Source organism: Eleutherodactylus coqui, chromosome 9, assembly GCF_035609145.1.
Source record: "Eleutherodactylus coqui strain aEleCoq1 chromosome 9, aEleCoq1.hap1, whole genome shotgun sequence".
NCBI lineage: Eukaryota > Metazoa > Chordata > Amphibia > Anura > Eleutherodactylidae > Eleutherodactylus > Eleutherodactylus coqui.
Genome location: NC_089845.1, coordinates 9,277,456 through 9,298,527, shown reverse-complemented (window position 1 = coordinate 9,298,527; position 21,072 = coordinate 9,277,456). Strand labels below are relative to the sequence as shown.

The 21,072-nt window shown below is 43.9% G+C and overlaps 1 protein-coding gene across 1 annotated transcript in view; it reads left to right on the top strand.

Moving 5' to 3' along the window:
* Window positions 1-21,072, top strand: part of SLC9A3 (solute carrier family 9 member A3) — a 285,255-nt gene that overhangs the window by 231,705 nt on the left and 32,478 nt on the right. Inside the window, exons 13-15 of the mRNA XM_066579077.1 lie at window positions 1,292-1,421; window positions 12,253-12,426; window positions 13,021-13,081. Coding sequence (XP_066435174.1) covers window positions 1,292-1,421; window positions 12,253-12,426; window positions 13,021-13,081 — 365 coding nt within the window. The remainder of the gene's footprint in view (window positions 1-1,291; window positions 1,422-12,252; window positions 12,427-13,020; window positions 13,082-21,072) is intronic.

The following is a 21,072-nucleotide window of genomic DNA, read 5'->3' as shown; positions in this document are numbered from 1 at the left end:
GTGATGGCCAAGGAAGGTCCACGCCTGTAGAAGTTGTGAGGGGTCATCTAGTGAGTGAGGTTGAACACCGACCACCGTGATTATGCCAAGGCGATGTGAATCATCAGAGTTCGAGGCCTGATGGGGGCGCCAGACAGATGGAGCATTCCATTTCTGTGGTTCTGCAGGTATTTAACATTCCACAATCCAGAGTCATGTTTTTACTGGGAATATGCCATAGAAGGCATTGCCACCCACAAGGGACAGCGCAGCGGCTTCCATAGGTGGTTAATGAGTGTCTGGGTAGAACTGTCTATTCCATCAGGCAAGGGACTCCGGCACAAGTCACATCCACATTCAATGCATATTAGGCAGGCTAGTGCAGAGCTCTTTAGCTTCCATGAGATATGGGGGCACAAGACCTACCAGAGTACATTTGCTACTACCTCAACATTCGACACAACATTATGAGCTCATGAAGTTGCTAGTTCAACCATAGAGGATTGGCAACATGTGGCATGGTCTGATGAGTCATGGTACAAATTGCTTCGGGCTGATGGTAGGAATGGTGTATAGCACAGACCCCATGAAGTCATGGACCCCGGTTGTCAATAAGGTATTGTGCAGGCTGGTGGTGGCTCCATACTGGTGTAGGTTGCGTCCACTTAGACACGTCATTAACTGGTGCCTAGTATCTTTCATTGCTTGGTGACCATTTGCAACTCTTTATGAACTTCATGTCCCTCCACAATGATGGGATATTGCAGAAGGATAATGCACCGTTCCATCGGGCCCAGGTTGTGCAGGAATAGACTAAGTAGCATTCTGGAGAGCTTCTACTAATGGTGTGGCCTGCACATTTGCCTGACATGAGCACAATTGAGTATTTATGGGATGTAGAGCAGAGGTCTATTCGTACCCAAGATCTTGCACCTACTAATACCATGGATTTGCGGGGGGCTATCCAAAGTCTTCCGACCACTTATGGAATCAATGCCACATCAAGTTGCTGCACTTTGCCAGGCCAGAGGGGATCCTACACGATGTTAGTTCTTGCCTGTGGCTTTCCATATGTCCGTGTTAATATGGATTTTTAATCATATTGAACCATAGCGCTTGCTGCGATCTTTGAGGTGGAGCTCCATATTACCCAAGAACCGCTTTGGCAGATTGTTTCCTTTCCATCAATGAATGAACAACCCATTATTTATTGCATATAATAGTTACTAAATAGTCCTTAAAATGTGAACTAATTGATGGCCGCGCTCCTTTATAGAGTTTTATCAGCTATGTCACGTGTTTTCTGTTTCAGGAGAGAAAATGTTAGTGCAGTATGCCTAGATATGCAGGCCTTGGAGCAACGGCGCAAAAGTGTACGAGATTTAGAAGACATTTTAAGTCACCATACATTGCAGCAATATCTGTATAAACCAAGACGGCAGGTACGTTGTTTCAATAAGCTTGTGTTCTACAATGTCATTGACACTTCTGTTGCCTGAGGAAAAGGTGAAATTCCCTGTTCTGTTTAAAAAACTTGCCAGGGCGTTCCATTTATGGTATAAGTATACATGTACTCCGTCACAATGCGGAAGTCCCAAGTCTGTCGAGTGTCATTGTATAGAAGCAGGAGATAAAAGTAAAACCTGTATGGTTGTGAGTGGCCCAGAGAGGAGGCGAGGGTCGAAGAGGAGTGTGCAAGGTGTAAAGGAGGTGCTGCCAACCAGATACTTCTCCACCTAAGTGGGCGTGGGTGACCGGAGGGATGCAGCAAGAGAACAGGTGACTTGGCGCAACGCTCCAAAGACAGTCAGATCATTAGAAGCGTTAAGTTAAAACATCTCCTTTTATCTGGTTAAACAGCCAACATAGGAAAACGTGTTTCGGGGCAAAAGCTCTTTATCAGTTCAGGCTGATAAAATACTAAAACTAGGCAGTAAGAGATTGGGATAGAAAAAGATAAAAAGTACATAAAACAGACGTGAGGTCCAAAACAGAAAGGTAAAGTGACAGAATAAAAGAAGTCTATTAGAAAAAAGGCTACAAAAACAAATTGCAGTACAAGCAATAAACACGATAAAATCGGCTGGAGGGAGAGCAGTAGTTGGTGTCAACGAGAAGTGTGAGGGCTGCTGACAAGTTGTGACACCATGAAACCCAGGAGGGTAAGCTGGTGTTATCGTCGGGTGTACAGCCTGTGCCGTAAGCACCTTCTTGGAGGAAGACTTTGGCCAGACAATCAGTCTGCAACATTTGAAGGGCCAGATTTGTCACAATGTGACCAGGGCTTTGGGCAACTGAGAGACTTGGGCCCCATGCACATGCTGAGGAATCCCCCATTCGCCTTCATCCTGCAACACAATTGCGGCATGCTGATGGGTTCGTGTAGAGCCTGGAGTCTAGGGAGGGTCCCATGGCTGCCATGTATTGCAGGCAGAGTTTAATAGGTAAAGTCCACTGGTGCAAGCCCCGAGTTATGACTGACTCCTAGGGTGACGTTGCATCGTGACATTTTCTTGGTAGACTATTTTTGCGTGGTGGTTTGCCGTTGCCTCCCCAGTCATCTTTTACCCCCCACCAAGTTGGGTGCTCATTTTACCGACCTGAGAAGGATGGAAGGCTGAGTCATCCTTGAGTCGGCTGCTTGAACCACGCTTATTTTTGCCACATCTATATATATAAAGACGAAAGCCCTCACTGACTCACTCACTGACTGACTGACTCGCCAAAAGTTCTCCAACTTCCCGATGTCGTAGAAACATGAAATTTGGCACACGCATAGATTATCTCCAAAATAGGAAAAGTAATTGGGTCCCAACTCGATTATTCAATTCTAGCGCAAAAGAATTGGCGTCGAAATTTTACGTACGTAATCTAAATCTGTCACTTTCCAATGTCATAGAAACTTAAAATTTGGCACGAGCATTGATTATGACATAAATAGGAAAAGCTAATGGGTCCCAACTCGATTATTCAATTCTATGCGCAAAAGAATTAGCGTCCAAACTTTACGTACGGAATCTAATTATCTCACTTTCCGGTGTCATAGAAACGTGAAATTTGGCAGGAGCATTGATTATGACATAAATAGGAAAAGCTAATGGGTTCCAACTCAATTATTCAATTCTATGCACAAAAGAATTAGCGTCCAAACTTTACGTACGGAATGTAATTTTTTCACTTTCCGGTGTCATAGAAACGTGAAATTTGGCACGAGCATTGATTATGTCATAAATAGGAAAAGCTAATGGGTCCCAACTTGATTATTCAATTCTATGCGCAAAAGAATTAGCGTCCAAATTTTACATACAGAAGCTAATTTTCTCACTTTCCGGTGTCATGGAAACGTGAAATTTGCCCCGAGCATTGATTATGTCATAAATAGGGAAAGTTAATAGGTCCCAACTCGATTATTCAATTCTAGCGCAAAAGAATTGGCGTCCAAATATTACGTGCAGAATGTAATTTTTTCACTTTCCGGTGTCATAGAAACGTGAAATTTGGCATGAGCATTGATTATGTCATAAATAGGAAACGCTAATAGGTCCCAACTCGATTATTCAATTCTATGCGCAAAAGAATTAGCGTCGAAATTTTACGTGTGGAATGTAATTTCTTCACTTTCCGGTATCATAGAAACGGGAAATTTGACACGAGCATTGATTATGTCATAAATATTAAAAGCTAATGGGTCCCAACTTGATTATTCAATTCTAAGCGCAAAAGAATCAGCGTCCAAATTTTACGTACGGAATCTAATTTTCTCACTTTCCGGTGTCATAGAAACGTGAAATTTGCCCCGAGCATTGATTATGTCATAAATAGGAAAAGCTAATGGGTCCCAACTCCATTATTCAATTCCATGCGCAAAAGAATTAGCGTCCAAATTTTACATGCGGAATCTAATTTTCTCACTTTCCGGTGTCATAGAAACAGGAAATTTGGCACAAGCATTGATTATGTCATAAATAGGAAAAGCTAATGGGTCCCAACTCCATTATTCAATTCTATGCACAAAAGAATTAGCGTCCAAATTTTACGTACATAATCTAAATCTCTCACTTCCCAATGTGATAGAAACATGAAATTTGGCACGGGCATTGATTATGTCATAAATAGGAAAAGTTAACAGGTCCCAACTCGATTATTCAATTCTAGCGCAAAAGAATTGGCGTCGAAATTTTACGTGCGGAATGTAATTTTTTCACTTTCCGGTGTCATAGAAACGGGAAATTTGGCAGGAGCATTGATTCTGTCATAAATAAGAAAAGCTAATGGGTCCCAACTCCATTATTCAATTCTATGCGCAAAAGAATTAGGGCTCATGTCCACGGGGAAAATAGGATTTAGGATCCGCAGCGGATTTCCTGCATGCGGATCCGCATCCCATAGGGATGCATTGACCACCCGCGGGTACATAAATACCCGCGGATCGTCAATAAAAGTGATTTAAAAAAAAATGGAGCATGAAAAAATCCGGACCATGCTCCATTTTCATGCGGGTCTCCCGCGGGGACGGCTCCCGCGGGCTTCTATTGAAGCCTATGGAAGCCGTCCGGATCCGCGGGAGACCTAAAATAGGAATTTAAAGCATTTACTCACCCGCAGCGGACCGCGAAGCTCTGCTCTTCCTCACGGCCGCATCTCCCCTGGTTCGGCTCGGCGGATGTGCCCGGCGCATGCGCGCGGCACGTCGACGACGTGCCGGCGACGTGCCGGCGACGTGCCGCCGGCGTCAGGAATTCATCCGCCGGCCGAAAATGAAGATCTGGCCGTGAGGAACAGCTGATCTTCGTCGCCCGCGCCGGAAAGGTAAATGCTTTAAATTGCTATTTTCGGCGCTCATGTCCGCGGGGCAGGAGGGACCCGCTGCAGATTCTACATGGAGAATCTGCAGCGGATCTGATTTTCCCCGTGGACATGAGGCCTTAGTGTCCAAATTTTATGTACGTAATCAAATTCTCTCACTTCCTGATGTCATCTATATATATAAAGCTGAAAGCCCTCACTGACTGACTGACTGACTGACTGACTGACTGACTGACTCACTGACTGACTGACTGACTCACTGACTGACTGACTCACTGACTGACTGACTGACTGACTGACTGACTGACTGACTGACTGACTCACTGACTGACTGACTCACTGACTGACTGACTCACTGACTGACTGACTCACTGACTGACTGACTCACTGACTGACAGACTCACTGACTGACAGACTCGCCAAAAGTACTCCAACTTCCCGATATCGTAGAAACATGAATTTTGGCACGAGCATAGATTATCTCCAAAATAGGAAAAGCTAATGGGTCCCAACTCGATTATTCAATTCTATGCGCAAAAGAATTAGCGTCCAAATTTTACGCACGGAATCTAATTTTCTCACTTTCCGGTGTCATAGAAACAGGAAATTTGGCACGAGCATTGATTATGTCATAAATAGGAAAAGTGCATAGGTCCCAACTCGATTATTCAATTCTATGCGCAAAAGAATTGGCGTCAAAATTTTACGTGCGGAATCTAATTTTCTCACTTTCCGGTGTCATAGAAACGGGAAATTTGGCACGAGCATTGATTATGTCATAAATAGGAAAAGCTAATGGGTCCCAACTCCATTATTCAATTCTATGCGCAAAAGAATTAGCGTCCAAATTTTACGTACGGAATGTAATTTTTTCACTTTCCGGTGTCATAGGAACGGGAAATTTGGCACGGGCATTGATTATGTCATAAATAGGAAACGCTAATGGGTCCCAACTCGAGTATTCACTTCCTGATGTCATTTTATATAAAGGAAACGTCGCATGGTTGCCTCCCCGTGGTATTTCCTAGGTAACGCAGAGAACTATGCAAAATGGTGAACATATGTTTTTCCTCGGTATCTCTAAAGTAACCACGACTTCATAAGCTTTTCCGTGTGAACACCAGATAAACACCAGTACCAAATTAACTCGGGCGAAGCCGGGTATATCAGCTAGTCTATATATATAAAGCTGAAAGCCCTCACTGACTCACTGACTGACTCGCCAAATGTTCTCCAACTTCCCAATGTCGTAGAAACATGAAATTTGGCGCGAGCATAGATTATCTCCAAAATAGGAAAAGAAATTGGGTCCCAACTCGATTATTCAATTCTAGCGCAAAAGAATTGGCGTCGAAATTTAACGTACATAATCTAAATCACTCACTTCCCAATGTCATAGAAACGGGAAATTTGGCACGAGCATTGATTATCTCATAAATAGGAAAAGTTAATGGGTCCCAACTCGATAATTCAATTCTATGCGCAAAAGAATTAGCGTCCAAATTTTACTACGGAATCTAATTTTCTCACTTTCTGGTGTCATAGAAACATGAAATTTGGCACGAGCATTGATTATGTCATAAATAGGTAAAGTTATTAGGTCCCAACTTGATTATTCAATTCTAGCGCAAAAGAATTGGCGTCCAAATTTTTCATACGGAATGTAATTTTCCCACTTTCCGGTGTCATAGAAACGGGAAATTTGGCAGGAGCATTGATTATGTCATAAATAGGAAAAGTGCATAGGTCCCAACTCGATTATTCAATTCTATGCGCAAAAGAATTAGCGTCCAAACTTTACGTGCGGAATGTAATTTTCTCACTTTCCGGTGTCATAGAAACGGGAAATTTGGCACAAGCATTGATTATGTCATAAATAGGAAAAGCTAATGGGTCCCAACTCCATTATTCAATTCTATGCGCAAAAGATTTAGCGTCCAAATTTTACGTTCGGAATGTAATTTTCCCACTTTCCGGTGTCATAGAAACGGGAAATTTGGCACGAGCATTGATTATGTCATAAATAGGAAAAGCTAATGGGTCCCAACTCGATTATTCAATTCTAGCGCAAAAGAATTGGCGTCGAAAGTTTACGTGTGGAATCTAATTTCTTCACTTTCCAGTGTCATAGAAACAGGAAATTTGGCACGAGCATTGATTATGTCAAAAATAGTAAAAGCTAATGGGTCCCAACTCGATTTTTCAATTCTATGCGCAAAAGAATTAGCCTCCAAATTTTACGTGCGGAATCTAATTTTCTCACTTTCCGGGGTCATAGAAACGGAAAATTTGGCACGAGCATTGAGTATGTCATAAATAGGAAAAACTATTGGGTCCCAACTCGATTATTCAATTCTATGCGCAAAAGAATTAGCGTCCAAATTTTACGTGCAGAATGTAATTTTCTCACTTTCCGGTGTCATAGAATCGGGAAATTTGGCACGAGCATTGATTATGTCATAAATAGGGAAAGCTATTGGGTCCCAACTCCATTATTCAATTCTATGCGCAAAAGAATTAGCGTCCAAATTTTACGTACATAATCTAAATCTCTCACTTCCCAATGTCATAGAAACATGAAATTTGGCACAAGCATTGATTGTGTCATAAATATGAAAAGTTAATGGGTCCCAACTCGATTATTCAATTCTAAGCGCAAAAGAATTAGTGTCCAAATGTTATGTACGTAATCTAATTCTCTCACTTCCTGATGTCATTTTATATGACGGAAACGTCGCATGGTTACCTCTACGTGGTGTTTCCTGGGTAACGCAGAGAACTATGCAAAATGGTGAACATATGTTTTTCCTCAGTATCTCTAAAGTAACCACGACTTCATAAGATTTTCCGTGTGAACACCAGATAAACACCAGTACTAAATAAACTCGGGCGAAGCCGGGTATATCAGCTAGTATATATATATATAAAAACGAAAGCCCTCACTGACTCGCCAAAAGTTCTCCAACTTCCCGATGTCGTAGAAACATGAATTTTGGCACAAGCATAGATTATCTCCAAAATAGGAAAAGTAATTGGGTCCCAACTCGATTATTCAATTCTAGCGCAAAAGAATTGGCGTCGAAATTTAACATACATAATCTAAATCTCTCACTTCCCAATGTCATAGAAATTTAAAATTTGGCACGGGCATTGAATATGTCATATATAGGAAAAGTTAGTGGGTCCCAACTCGATTATTCAATTCTATGCGCAAAAGAATTAGCGTCGAAATTTTACGTGCAGAATGTAATTTTCTCACTTTCCGGTGTCATAGAAACTTAAAATTTGGCAAGCGCATTGAATATGTCATAAATAGGAAAAGTTAATAGGTCCCAACTCGATTGTTCAATTCTATGCGCAAAAGAATTAGCGTCCAAATTTTACGTACGGAATTTTCATTCTCTCACTTCCCGGTGTCATAGAAACTCAAAATTAGGCATGAGCATTGATTATGTCATAAATAGGAAAAGCTAATGGGTCCCAACTCGATTATTCAATTCTATGCGCAAAAGAATTAGCGTCCAAATTTTACGTGCGGAATTTTCATTCTCTCACTTCCCGGTGTCATAGAAACTCAAAATTAGGCATGAGCATTGATTATGTCATAAATATTAAAAGCTAATAGGTCCCAACTCGATTATTCAATTCTATGCGCAAAAGAATTAGCGTCCAAATTTTAAGTGCGGAATGTAATTTTTTCACTTTCCGGTGTCATAGAATCAGGAAATTGGCACGAACATTGATTATGTCATAAATAGTAAAAGCTAATGGGTCCCAACTCCATTATTCAATTCTAAGCGCAAAAGAATTAGCGTCCAAATTTTATGTACGGAATCTAATTTTCTCACTTCCCTGTGTCATAGAAACGGGAAATTTGGCACGAGCATTGATTATGTCATAAATAGGATAGGTTCCAACTCGATTATTCAATTCTAGCGCAAAAGAATTGGCGTCGAAATTTTATGTGCGGAATGTAATTTTTTCACTTTCCGGTGTCATAGAAATTTGGCACGAGCATTGATTATGTCATAAATAGGAAACGCTAATGGGTCCCATCTCCATTATTCAATTCTATGTGCAAAAGAATTAGCGTCCAAATTTTACTTGTGGAATGTAATTTTCTCACTTTCCGGTGTCATAGAAACGGGAAATTTGGAAGGAGCATTGATTATGTCATAAATAGGAAAAGCTAATGGGTCCCAACTCCATTATTCAATTCTATGCGCAAAAGAATTAGCATCCAAAATTAACGTACATAATCTAAATCTCTCACTTCCCAATGTCATAGAAACATGAAATTTGGCACGGGCATTGATTGTGTCATAAATATGAAAAGTTAATGGGTCCCAACTCGATTATTCATTTGTAAGCACAAAAGAATTAGTGTCCAAATGTTATGTACGTAATCTAATTCTCTCACTTCCTGATGTCATTTTATATAAAGGAAACGTCACATGGTTGCCTCCACGTGGTCTTTCCTGGGTAACGCAGAGAACTATGCAAAATGGTGAACATATGTTTTTCCTCAGTATCTCTAAAGTAACCACGACTTCATAAGATTTTCCATGTGAACACCAGATAAACACCAGTACCAAATTAACTCGGGCGAAGCCGGGTATATCAGCTAGTATATATATAAAGGTGAAAGCCCTCACTGACTGACTGACCGACTGACTGACTGACTCGCCACTAATTGTCTAACTTCCCAGGGTCCTATGAACATGAAATTTGGCACGAACATTCTTTAGGTCCCAAATGGGAAAAGTAAAGGGGTCACAACTTAATTATTCAATGCTAACTGCAAAAGTAAGTGCCCACCTATGTAATGTAACTTCCCGATGTCGTACAAGCATGAAATTTGGCACAAGCATTCTTTAGGTCCTAAATGAGTAGAGTGGGAGGGGCTGCACATTCTGCAGAGGGCCATCGGTGCATGCAGACTGAGGAGAATCTAACGCTCCTCATGTGTATACAGATTTTATTCTTCGGTTACTCTGAAGTAACCACCACTTCATAAAATTTTCCATCCAAACAGGCAAACACTTTAGGACCAAATTAACTCGGGCGAGGCCGGGTACATCAGCTAGTTTACCATGAAAGAATCTAAATGATAAAATAGAAATGCATATTTGGGATCGCTGCAGTCGTAAAAGTCCGATCCATCAAAGTAATGCATTATTTACTGCGCACATGGAGCGTCGTCTGAAACAAAAAAAAATAAAGAACGCCAGAAATACGCTTTTTGGTCACCTTGTCTTCAAGAAAAAATGCAATAAAAAGCGATCAAAAAGTCGTATGTATTCCAAGATGGTGCCAACGCAAACTACAAGACGTCCTGCAAGAAATGAGCCCCACACAACGACGTCGACAGAAAAATAAAAAAGCTGTTGTGCGCAGGAGATGGCGGCAGGAAATAATTAAAAAAAAATGTATTTGAAAAAATGAAAGTAGTGCAGCAAAAATATATATATAAATTTGGTATTGCAGTAAACGTACCGACCCGCAGAATAAAGCTATCAGGTCATTTATGTTGTAGTTGGTGCGCCGTAGAAACAAGATGCACTGAAAGATGGCGGAAGTTCGGTTTTTTTGCATGTTACTCCACTTAGAATTTTTAACATTTTGTACATTAAATAAAGGCAATTGAAACATACAACTTGTCCCGCAAAAAACACCCGCAGACCGCGACAGCGATGAGTTAATAAAGGAGTTAGGAGGGGAGAGGAAGAAGCGAAAGTGGGAAAAAAATAGGCCGCGTCATAAAGGGGTTAAGGACGCAGGTTTTTTTCCCACTTTTAGCTCTTCACACAGGAGCAATAACTGCCCTGTTAATGGAGGCGGAGCACAGCGCCATTCACCGTGAACAGGCACCATTGGGTTTCTATGTACGACGAACAATAAGCAGATGAATGATCATGTCCGATCCTTGTCTGTCTTCATGATGGACGGTTGTGGTTCAGCTTCACACAACCTGCTGATTATCTGACTGATAACGGTTCTGTGTTAAAGGGCCCCTGTTGCCGGCAGTAGCGTCGGTGGCCTCACTGCTTAAAGGTGGCTTTACACGGGCTGCTAGCCACCTGAACAGTTGCTCAAACTGCACTTAAGGGTGACTGATGCCCTGTATACACACGGCCATGACAGGGCACTACGCAAGAAGTCGCCCAGTAGTCGCCAAGTCACACTGAAACCGAATACCTACCGAGTGACTTCTCACTTGGTGTAAGTGCGAGGGCCGTTCAGTCAGTGAGTGACTTCTGTTTCGGGCTGCTATCCATTAGCGTTTTTTAACGCTGCGATATCGCTGCATTTTTTAACACGAATGTCAATGGGACTTTCTAACGTTAAAATCGCAATGCGATTCGTGCTTTGTGATGTTTCTGCAATGCGATTTTAACATTAGAAGGTCCTATTGACATTCGTGTTAAAAAATGCAGCGATATCGCAGCATTAAAAAAACGCTAGCGGGTGGGCGCTCTTACTGTGAATGGCGGCGGGCGGAGATCTCCGGATGCTCCACCCCATTATCTGACTATCTCTCCTATGTAAAAGCAAGGTGCAATGGTCGCAGGGACGGCTGTCGGGCGTGTACGTGCTCACAGTCATCCTGTGTAAAAGGTACTTTAACCCCTTCCTCACTAGCAGGATGACAACAGCAGAAAATAGGTCTTTTCTCATTCTTGCCAATCTGCTTTAAACTTCATAGCCCAGAAACAAAATCAAAAGTTTCATATTTATTAATAATGGTTAAAACTGGCTGCAGCTGTCAAAGTTTGCCTGATTAGTATGTACTGCACTCATTGATCTCTGTGGGCTTGACCAATCACAGAGCAGCTTAGGATCAGGCTGCAGAACTAACCAATGAAATGAATGAGTGCCGTGTATCTTATAATTTGGCACAATTTCAGGCAGTCGCCTCCCTTCAGATTAAGCAGGCAATCGTTCCCAGGTAAGTGGTCGCCTGTTTACACGGGCCGGTATCCATAAAAGGAAGATGAACAATAAATGAACGAATAATCATTGGATCGCTGCCATGTTTACACGGAACAATTCTCATTTCCATGATCCATGCTTACCTGACTGATCGTCCCGTGTATAAGGGCCCTAGCTGTAGAAACACATCCCTTTAACCAGGGGAATGGAAATGCCCAATTATGTGTCCAAAGGTCCCTAGGAGGAAGGGCAGAGGGAGGGCATTGTGCAAGCTTAAATGAAAAGTTGCTACACAATTTCCACAGACTGCGCTAATTTTTCTGATGAGTAACCATAATGGACAGAAGCCGACTGAAAGAATTCTGTTTTTTTGGAAAATCCATTAAAATAAATGGTGGGAAAAATGGAAAGTCCTAAAACTTCCGTGAAGGAGCCCTAACTTAAATCTTTATACAATGTGAAGAAAAGAAAAAACATTCAAATATCCACAAATGATAAAATCTTGAGCTTTACCTAAATTTGTGTTTCTGGCAGCAAAAACACCTGTACAGCCGCCACGAGGTCAGCATCGATGAAGATAAGGCACAGACCAAGGAGATATTTCAGAGGACCATGAAGAAGCGCCTGGACTCCTTCAAATCAACTAAGTTTGGTCGTAAACAAGCAAAACACCTAAACAAGAACTATAAAAGAGAGAGAGGACAAAGGGTAAGTACAGCGTGTGTGGTGGCCGTGTGGTGGCCATCTACAGCGCAGATGTGGGGCGCTCTTCCTCTGTGCCCTTTATCTTCAAGGACTTATGGAAGATCTGCTGCTTATAAACGTTCTTGTTTCCCTTTATTTAAAATGTTGCACTGTGTCAGGTTGTAGCTTTCATTGCTGTGTTCAGTTTTGGGTCCTCGGTAGGCAAGCTGCTCTGTGCATTAGGCTTGTAACAGGGGCTTGCCTCTCTAATACATGCTGGATGTGATGTCTGTGCCTTCCGGGTACTGCTGCCTTGGTTCTCATGTAGCAGTTTCATTCCTGCACAGCTCCGTCCTTCTACAGCTGTTCTTCTCCCTTGTGCTGATGGACTCTGTAAATGCTGCACCCTGATTCAGCCTGTTTGATCTGCCCTCCTGCAGACATGGATGCCTGCATCCCTCATATACAGACCGTTGCTTATGGGGTTATACTGTAAGCAAACCTTCCTGTAGATGCAGTAACCCTTTGTTGTTTCTGTCTAGTAGATTATACAGCTTTATAAGATCTGTAATATGTTGAGGATTAAACTGATGAACGTTTGTACTTTTGTATTTTTAGAGAAGCAGCAGTGTGGCGATGTTACAGAACGGGAATGTTCCTAGCGAGAGCAGAATACACGGTAAACGTGGCACAGGCTTCCATCCTCTGCAGAATGTTTTTGTCATTAGTTGTAACATCAGGCGTTCTTGCTGCCCGCAGCCGCTGTCTTGTGGGTTGGGTCTTAATTTGCCACTAAAATTCCACAAGGAACATCTGCAACAAATAGACCATAAATGAGGGGCTCTTCCATCTACCAATGGAATCCGTACAAACTACATACTTACGTTTTGAAAAGAAAACCTGGTTTTGCGAAGCCGATGTGAACGCTGTCCTCTGTATTACACTGCTGGATCACGCCTTGTTTACAATGATTCTTATTTACACGCACGCCTCTTGTAAGCATGTGCCTCAACATACACCATGTAGATGACATATACTTAGACCCTTTCTTGTGTGTTTGGTGATGAACGTACAATGTGGAGATCAGTGAGATTGGGTAATGCTGTAGCGGACATCAGTCCATAAACATGGGGCACTCTTTGGTATTAATGTGTCCATGAGTATTCTGAGGCTGATGGGACTGAGCGGGTCATTGTGATCATCCTCATTATACACTTCACAGTACTGCTGGGAGGGAGGTCAGCCAGTATCTGACCTACAGACATGTATGGCTTACACTCTTTACCAAGCAGTAGGATTTTCCAATTTGTCCATAAACACTGTTGGCTGCCCGTGATTTTTCAATACATTGTCCAGGAAACAAACATCAGGTTGGTCACCCCAACATTCAGTTCAAAAGCTCCATCAAAGTTGGAGGTGTGCAGTTCTACAGAACATTACTGTATGTTGTTGCTGTTAGTTGTTCACGACCCCCGGCGACCCTAAAGGCTCCTACCATGTTTTTCGGTTTTGCTTCTTTCAGTTGTGCGATATCCATGCCAGTATCAGCTCGAACCGTATCAGCCATCGTGTTCTTTGGCACCGGGTCGTCTTTTGCCACTGATCTGTCCAAGCATTATAGATTTTTCTAGTATCTCTGCTCGCGTTACATGGCCAAAATCCGTGAGTCCGAGTCTGCTCATATTTGCCTCCGTGAGCCTGAGCCCATTCATGATGCAAAGAGTTCGGGAATGTGATGCAGCTGCCTCTGATTGGCTGCAACAGTCACCTGACTTCCTGTGACATCAGTTGCAACATTTGAACCACAGCTGGGCTGCAGTGCTGGATCCCTGCGGCGGCGGAGAGGTAAGTACTGATCAGTTTATTTTTGACTAGAGGGAAGCTGCCTGGTAACGGGCATACTGTAAGTGAGGAGCAGAGTGCATTAGTGTTGCCTAGCAGTCAACTCCGTGCTGTACTTAACCATACTTTGCCAGCAATAAAGTTTAAGACATTTTCTAAATACTGTTCTAATGCTTTTATACTGCGAAATGTCTTCCCTGTCCAGTCCACCCCGTGTCTTGTACCTCCCCCAATTAGCCCTCTTTATAAACCCGGCCTGTTCCTTCCTTCCTTATGTGTTTATTGTGCTCTGTGCCTCTAACCAAGCGATCCTGCCACATTACCTGCTCCTCTACAACTGATCGTCCATCTTGTGTACCAGACCCCGACTATTCCTCTTGACTATGTTGCTGTGTAAACCCTCTGTGCTGCACCGGCCTCTTGTAGTTGGACCTACCGATTTTGGCATGGACTCCTGCAGCTGTGGCTGTAGCGGTGTCCTGCGGCGCGGAGTCTGTGCCTTAGAGATGAATCTTCTGAAGTCATAGTAGGAGGTATAGCTGATGATTGCTTTAGTGTGTGATCTGCTGGGTCTTCCTCTTCTCCTGGGATGAAGCAGTCCAGATCTCCATGTTGGCCTAATGCTCAAGGACCTTCAGTCTAGCCAAAGCAGCCGCTGTTTCCTTTTCTATTTGTAAGATTTTTAACCCCTTAAGGACACGGCCTCTTTTGGGCTTAAGGACGCAATGATTTTTGGTGGATTTTCATTTACATTTTTCAAAGTCCTATAACGTTTTTATTTTACAATGGACAGAGCTCTGTGTGGACTTGTTTTTTGCGTGGCGAACTGTAGTTTTTGATGGTGCCATTTTTGGGTACATAGACTATATTGTATAACTTTTATTCATTTTTTTTATTATCGCAGGGAGAGAAAAAACATCAGTTCTGCCATAGAGTTTTGGAGTTTGTTTTTACAGCATAAATGCCACAATACATTTTTTTTGCGGGTCGGTATGATTGCAATGATACTAAAATTCTTAATTTTTTTTAGGTTTTTTCACTTTTCCGCAATAAAACCCCCTTTTTAAAAAATTATTATTATTTTCTAAATCGCTGCATTCAAAGTCCTATAACTTTTTTTAATTTTTCCATGGACAGAGCTCTGTGAGGGCTTATTTTTTGCGAGACAAGTATAGTTTTTATTGGTACCATTTTGGGGTACATACGGCTTTTTGGATCACTTTTATGGCGTTTTTTGGGAGGCAAAACGAAAAAAAAAAGCATTTGGCTTCAGTTTTTTTTTTACGCTTTTTGCCATGTACCAAATATGTGTGATTTTAATAAAAAAAAAAAAATGTTATGCTAATATAAGGAAAAGACTTCTCTCCTGCAATGCCTTATCGCTTGTTACAGCAGTCATAGGCACTGGATATGCAGGATGCCGGTATCCGGTGTCCTGCTGCCATGGCAACCCGTCAGGCTGTCCACAATTATATCGCGAGAGTCCCATGATGTCACAGAGGCAGCGTGCTCCCTTTGTGAACCCTTTACATACCTCAATCTACATAGATCGCGACAAGGAAGGGGTTAACAGATCGCGGCAGGGAAGGAGTTAACAGGGCGGGCGCTGTCCTAATGCACCCCCTCTGTTGCAGGGGAAGCCCGGCTATCAGTGACAGCCGGCTCCTGCTGCCGGATAGCGTGAGATCTCTTCTGATCCCTCGCTATCCTCAGGGCGTAACTGTACATCCGGTTGTAATAAGTACCTCACTGCCAGGATGTACAGTTGCACCCTGTGGCAAAAGGGGTTAATTGGGTTTATGTCTCCATCTGTGCCATCTTTGTCTATACCTATGCTTCCTTTCTACCAAAGAAGCTTCCAAAGACCCATTTAGACCCAATGATTATTACTTAAAATTCGCTCAAAGGCAATCTTTTGAGCGATAATCGTTGTATGCATTTACACTGTAACATGATCGCTCAAACGGCAGTTTAAGTGACAGTTTTGAGCGTTCACTTTGCATAAGCTCTTAAGTAGCTGATTAGCTACTTAAGAGCTTATTAGTGTATACAGAAGACAGCTGGAGTGCTGTCATCTGCATATATCCTGCTGTGTTCTCAGGGAGCTCAGCCGTATACCAGCTGAGTGCTCCGAGCGGGGTATGCAGAACACTCTCTTCTGCATAATCCTGCTGTGTTCACGTAGTGCTCAGTTGGTATGCAGAACACAGCTGGAGCACTGTCTTCTGCATACTCCTGCTGTGTTCACAGAGCGCTCAGTTGGTATGCAGAACACAGCTGAATCACTGTCTTCTGCATACTCCTGCTGTGTTCATGGAGCGCTCAACTGGTATACACCTAAGCAATCCAAGCGAGGTATGCAGAAGATATCTGGAGTTCTGTCTTCTGCATACTCCTGCTGTATTCTCTGAGCGCTCAGCTGGTATGTAGAACATAGCTGGAGCACTGTCTTCTGCATACTCCTGCTGTGTTCATGTAGCACTCAACTGCTATACAGCTGAGCGCTCTGAGCGGGGTATACAGAAGACAGCTGGAGTGCTGTCATCTGCATACTCCTGCTGTGTTCTCAGGGCGCTCAGCTGTATACCAGCTGAGTGCCCTGAGCGGGGTATGCAGAAAACTCTCTTCTGCATAATCCTGCTGTGTTGACGAAGTGGTCAGTTGGTATGTAGAACACAGCTGGAGCACTGTCTTCTGCATACTCCTGTGTTCACAGAGCGCTCAGTTGGTATGCAGAACACAGCTGAATCGCTGTCTTCTGCATACTCCTGCTGTGTTCATGGAGCGCTCAACTGGTATACAGCTGAGTGCTCTGAGCGAGGTATACAGAAGACAGCTGGAGCGCTGTCTTCTGCATACTCCTGCTGTGTTCTCAGAGCGCTCAGCTGGTATCAAGCTAAGTGCTCCAAGCGGGGTAGGCAGAACACAGCTGGAGCGCTGTCTTCTGCATACTCCTGCTGTGTTCATAGAGCGCTCAACTGGTATACACCTAAGCAATCCAAGCAAGGTATGCAGAAGACATCTGGAGTGCTGTCTTCTGCATACTCCTGCTGCATTCTCTGAGCGCTCAGCTGGTATGTAGAACATAGCTGGAGCACTGTCTTCTGCATACTCCTGCTGTGTTCATGTAGCGCTCAACTGCTATACAGCTAAGCGCTCTGAGCGGGGTATACAGAAGACAGCTGGAGTGCTGTCATCTGCATACTCCTGCTGTGTTCTCAGGGCGCTCAGCTGTATACCAGCTGAGTGCCCTGAGCGGGGTATGCAGAACACTCTCTTCTGCATAATCCTGCTGTGTTGACGAAGCGCGCAGTTGGTATGCAGAACACAGCTGGAGCACTGTCTTCTGCATACTCCTGCTGTGTTCACGGAGCGCTCAGTTGGTATACAGCTGAGTGCTTTGAGCGGGGTATACCGAAGATAGCTGGAGCGCTGTCTTCTGCATACTCCTACTGTGTTCTCGGAGCGCTTAGCTGGTATCCAGCTAAGTGCTCCAAGCGGGGTATGCAGAACACAGCTGGAGCACTGTCTTCTGCATACTCCTGCTGTGTTCACAGAGTGATCAGCTGGTATACACCTAAGCAATCCGAGCGAGGTATGCAGAAGGCAGCTGGAGTGCTGTCTTCTGCATACTCCTGCTGTATTCTCTGAGCGCTCAGCTGGTATGTAGAACATAGCTGGAGCACTGTCTTCTCCATACTCCTGCTGTGTTCATGTAGCGCTCAGCTGCTATACAGCTAAGCGCTCTGAGCGGGGTATACAGAAGACAGCTGGAGCAATGTCTTCTGCATACTCCTGCTGTGTTCTCGGAGCGCTCAAATTGGTATGCAGAACACAGCTGAATCGCTGTCTTCTGCATACTCCTGCTGTGTTCATGGAGCTCTCAACTGCTATACAGCTGAGCGCTCTGAGCGGGATATACAGAAGACAGCTGGAGTGCTGTCATCTGCATACTCCTGCTGTGTTCTCATGGCGCTCAGCTGTATACCAGCTGAGTGCCCTGAGCGAGGTATGCAGAAGGCAGCTGGAGTGCTGTCTTCTGCATAATCCTGCTGTGTTGACGAAGCGCTCAGTTGGTATGTAGAACATAGCTGGAGCACTGTTTTCTCCATACTCCTGCTGTGTTCATGTAGCGCTCAGCTGCTATACAGCTGAGTGCTCTGAGCGGGGTATACAGAAGACAGCTGGAGCGCTGTCTTCTGCATACTCCTGCTGTGTTCTCGGAGCGCTCAGCTGGTATCCAGCTAAGTGCTCCGAGCGGGGTATGCAGAACACAGCTGGAGCGCTGTCTTCAGCATACTCCTGCTGTGTTCACAGAGTGATCAGCTGGTATACACCTAAGCAATCCCAGCGAGGTATGCAGAAGACAGCTGGAGTGCTGTCTTCTGCATACTCCTGCTGTATTCTCTGAGCCCTCAGCTGGTATGCAGAACATAGCTGGAGCACTATCTTCTGCATACTCCTGCTGTGTTCTCGGAGCGATCAGCTGGTATCCAGCTAAGTGCTCCGAGTGGGGTATGCAGAACACAGCTCGAGTGCTCTCTTCTGCATTCTACTGCTGTGTTCACAAAGCGCTTCAGCTGGTGTAAAGCTGAGCTCTCTGAGCAGGGTATCCAGATGACAGCTGGAGCGCTCTCTTCTGCATACTCCTGCTGTGTTCATGGAGCGCTCTGAGCAGGGTATGAGTGCTCTGAGCAAGGTATGCATAACACAGCTGGAGCTCTGTCTTCTGCATACTTCTGCTGTGCTATCGGAGCGCTCAGCTGGTGTCCCGCTGAGAGCTCCGAGCAGGGTATGCAGAACACAGCTGGAGCGCTATCATCTGCATACTCCTGTTGTGTTCTTGGAGCACTCAGCTGGTACACAGCTGAGTGCTTCAAGTAGGGTATGCAGAACACAGCTGGAGCGCTGTCTTCTGCATACTCCTGCTGTGTACTCGGAGCCCTCAGCTGGTGTCCCACTGAGCGGTCGAAGCAGGGTATGGTAAACACAGCTGGAGTGCTGTCTTCTGCATACTCCTGCTGTGTTCACGGAGCGCAAAGCTGGTATACAGCTGAGCGCTTTAATTGGGGTATGCAGAACACAGCTGGAGCACTGTCTTCTGCATACACCTGCTGTGTTCACGGAGCGCAAAGCTGGAATACAGCTGAGCTCTGCAAGTGGGATTTACAGAAGACAGCGGGAGTGCCGTCTTTTGCATACTCCTGATGTATTCTCGAGTGCTCTGCCGGTATACAGCTGAGTGCACCGAGCAGGGTATGCTGAAGACAGCTGGAGTGCTGTCTTCTTCATACTTTTGCTGAGTTCTCCGAGCAGGATACCAGCTGAAACAATAGTATCAGCGGTATCCCGCTAAGAACTCAGCACGCGGTCCTGATAAGACTTATCATTGTCTTTCAGCTAGCTGAAAGACAGCAATGAGCGAATTATTATCGAAAACTGCATGATGGCAGCACAGTTACACACGATTATCGCTCAAAAGATGGCTTTTCAGCTAATTTGGAGAGATAATTGTTGTGTCTAAATGGCACTTAACTCTGGCTTCTTCAGCTGTTGCGCGGACTTCTAAGAGTTTGTTGCATAATGTTGACCTTTTTGGATCGAGATGATCTGGAAGATCGAGTTGTACATGGAGATTCCAGGAATGAGGATGCAATGGTGAACTTCAGGTTGCTTATTTGACTGTAGCTTGAGTAGTTAAGTCGATAGAGTGAAAGGAAAATCCTCTCTCCAGGTCTGCCATGTCTGTCCTGTACAAAAAAGAGATGGCACTGCCCAGGGGCTGGATATAAGCCCACAAGAACTAGGAGGGCTTACATGTAGAAAAGAATTGTGGTAATAATAGTAACAACACTGTTTCCCTGAAAATAAGACAGTATCTTATATTAAGTTTTGCTCAAATAGATTTTATTTTTTTACATGAATAGCTGTCTGGGCACTATTTATATTGTCCTTTTTATTAATTGTAAATAAGGCTTAATTGTGGAGTAGGTATTATACTTCAAGCATCCTCAAAAATCCTGAAAAATCATTCTGCATCTTTAAAAATCATGCTAGGGCTTATTTTCAGGGTAGGGGTTATTTTCCAGAAAACAGGGAAGTATGCGTTAAACGAAAATATAACAATGGCCACAAGGTGGCAGCAAAGTATAAGGATATAGAGCAGTGAACACAAATAACTGCCTGTTATCTGGAACAGCACACAATCTGTCCCTGTACTGCCCCCCCCCCCCCTGAGGGCAGAGGCCCTAGTTTAACTCTTAGCAGGCCCCCAATGCTAGAATGGGCTTAGGCCTAAAAGGAATATTGTAAGGACCATAACACGTGAATGAGATTGCACAAATCTTCATATATGGTAGAATTTTTTCGCTGCAGATTTTCCAGAGATTCAACAGTCTGGCAGCAGGGCGACAGGATACAGTATATATCTAGTCCGCATTTACTTTGTAGGCAGAGACCTGTGTATATTTAGTTTCTTACTTTCATATTTGGGACCAAAACATATCTGGTCATTCACTGGTGTGGCCGTTGTATATTCACTGGTGGGGCCGTTGTATATTCACTGGTGTGGCCGTTGTATATTCTTTGGTGTGGCCGTTGTATATTCACTGGTGGGGCCGTTGTATATTCACTGGTGGGGCCGTTGTATATTCACTGGTGGGGCCGTTGCATATTCGCTGGTGGGGCCGTTGCATATTCGCTGGTGGGGCCGTTGCATATTCGCTGGTGGGCCCATTGCATATTCGCTGGTGGGCCCGTTGCATATTCGCTGGTGGGGCCGTTGTATATTCACTGGCGCGGCCCAGACATTCACTGGGGTTTTAAAAC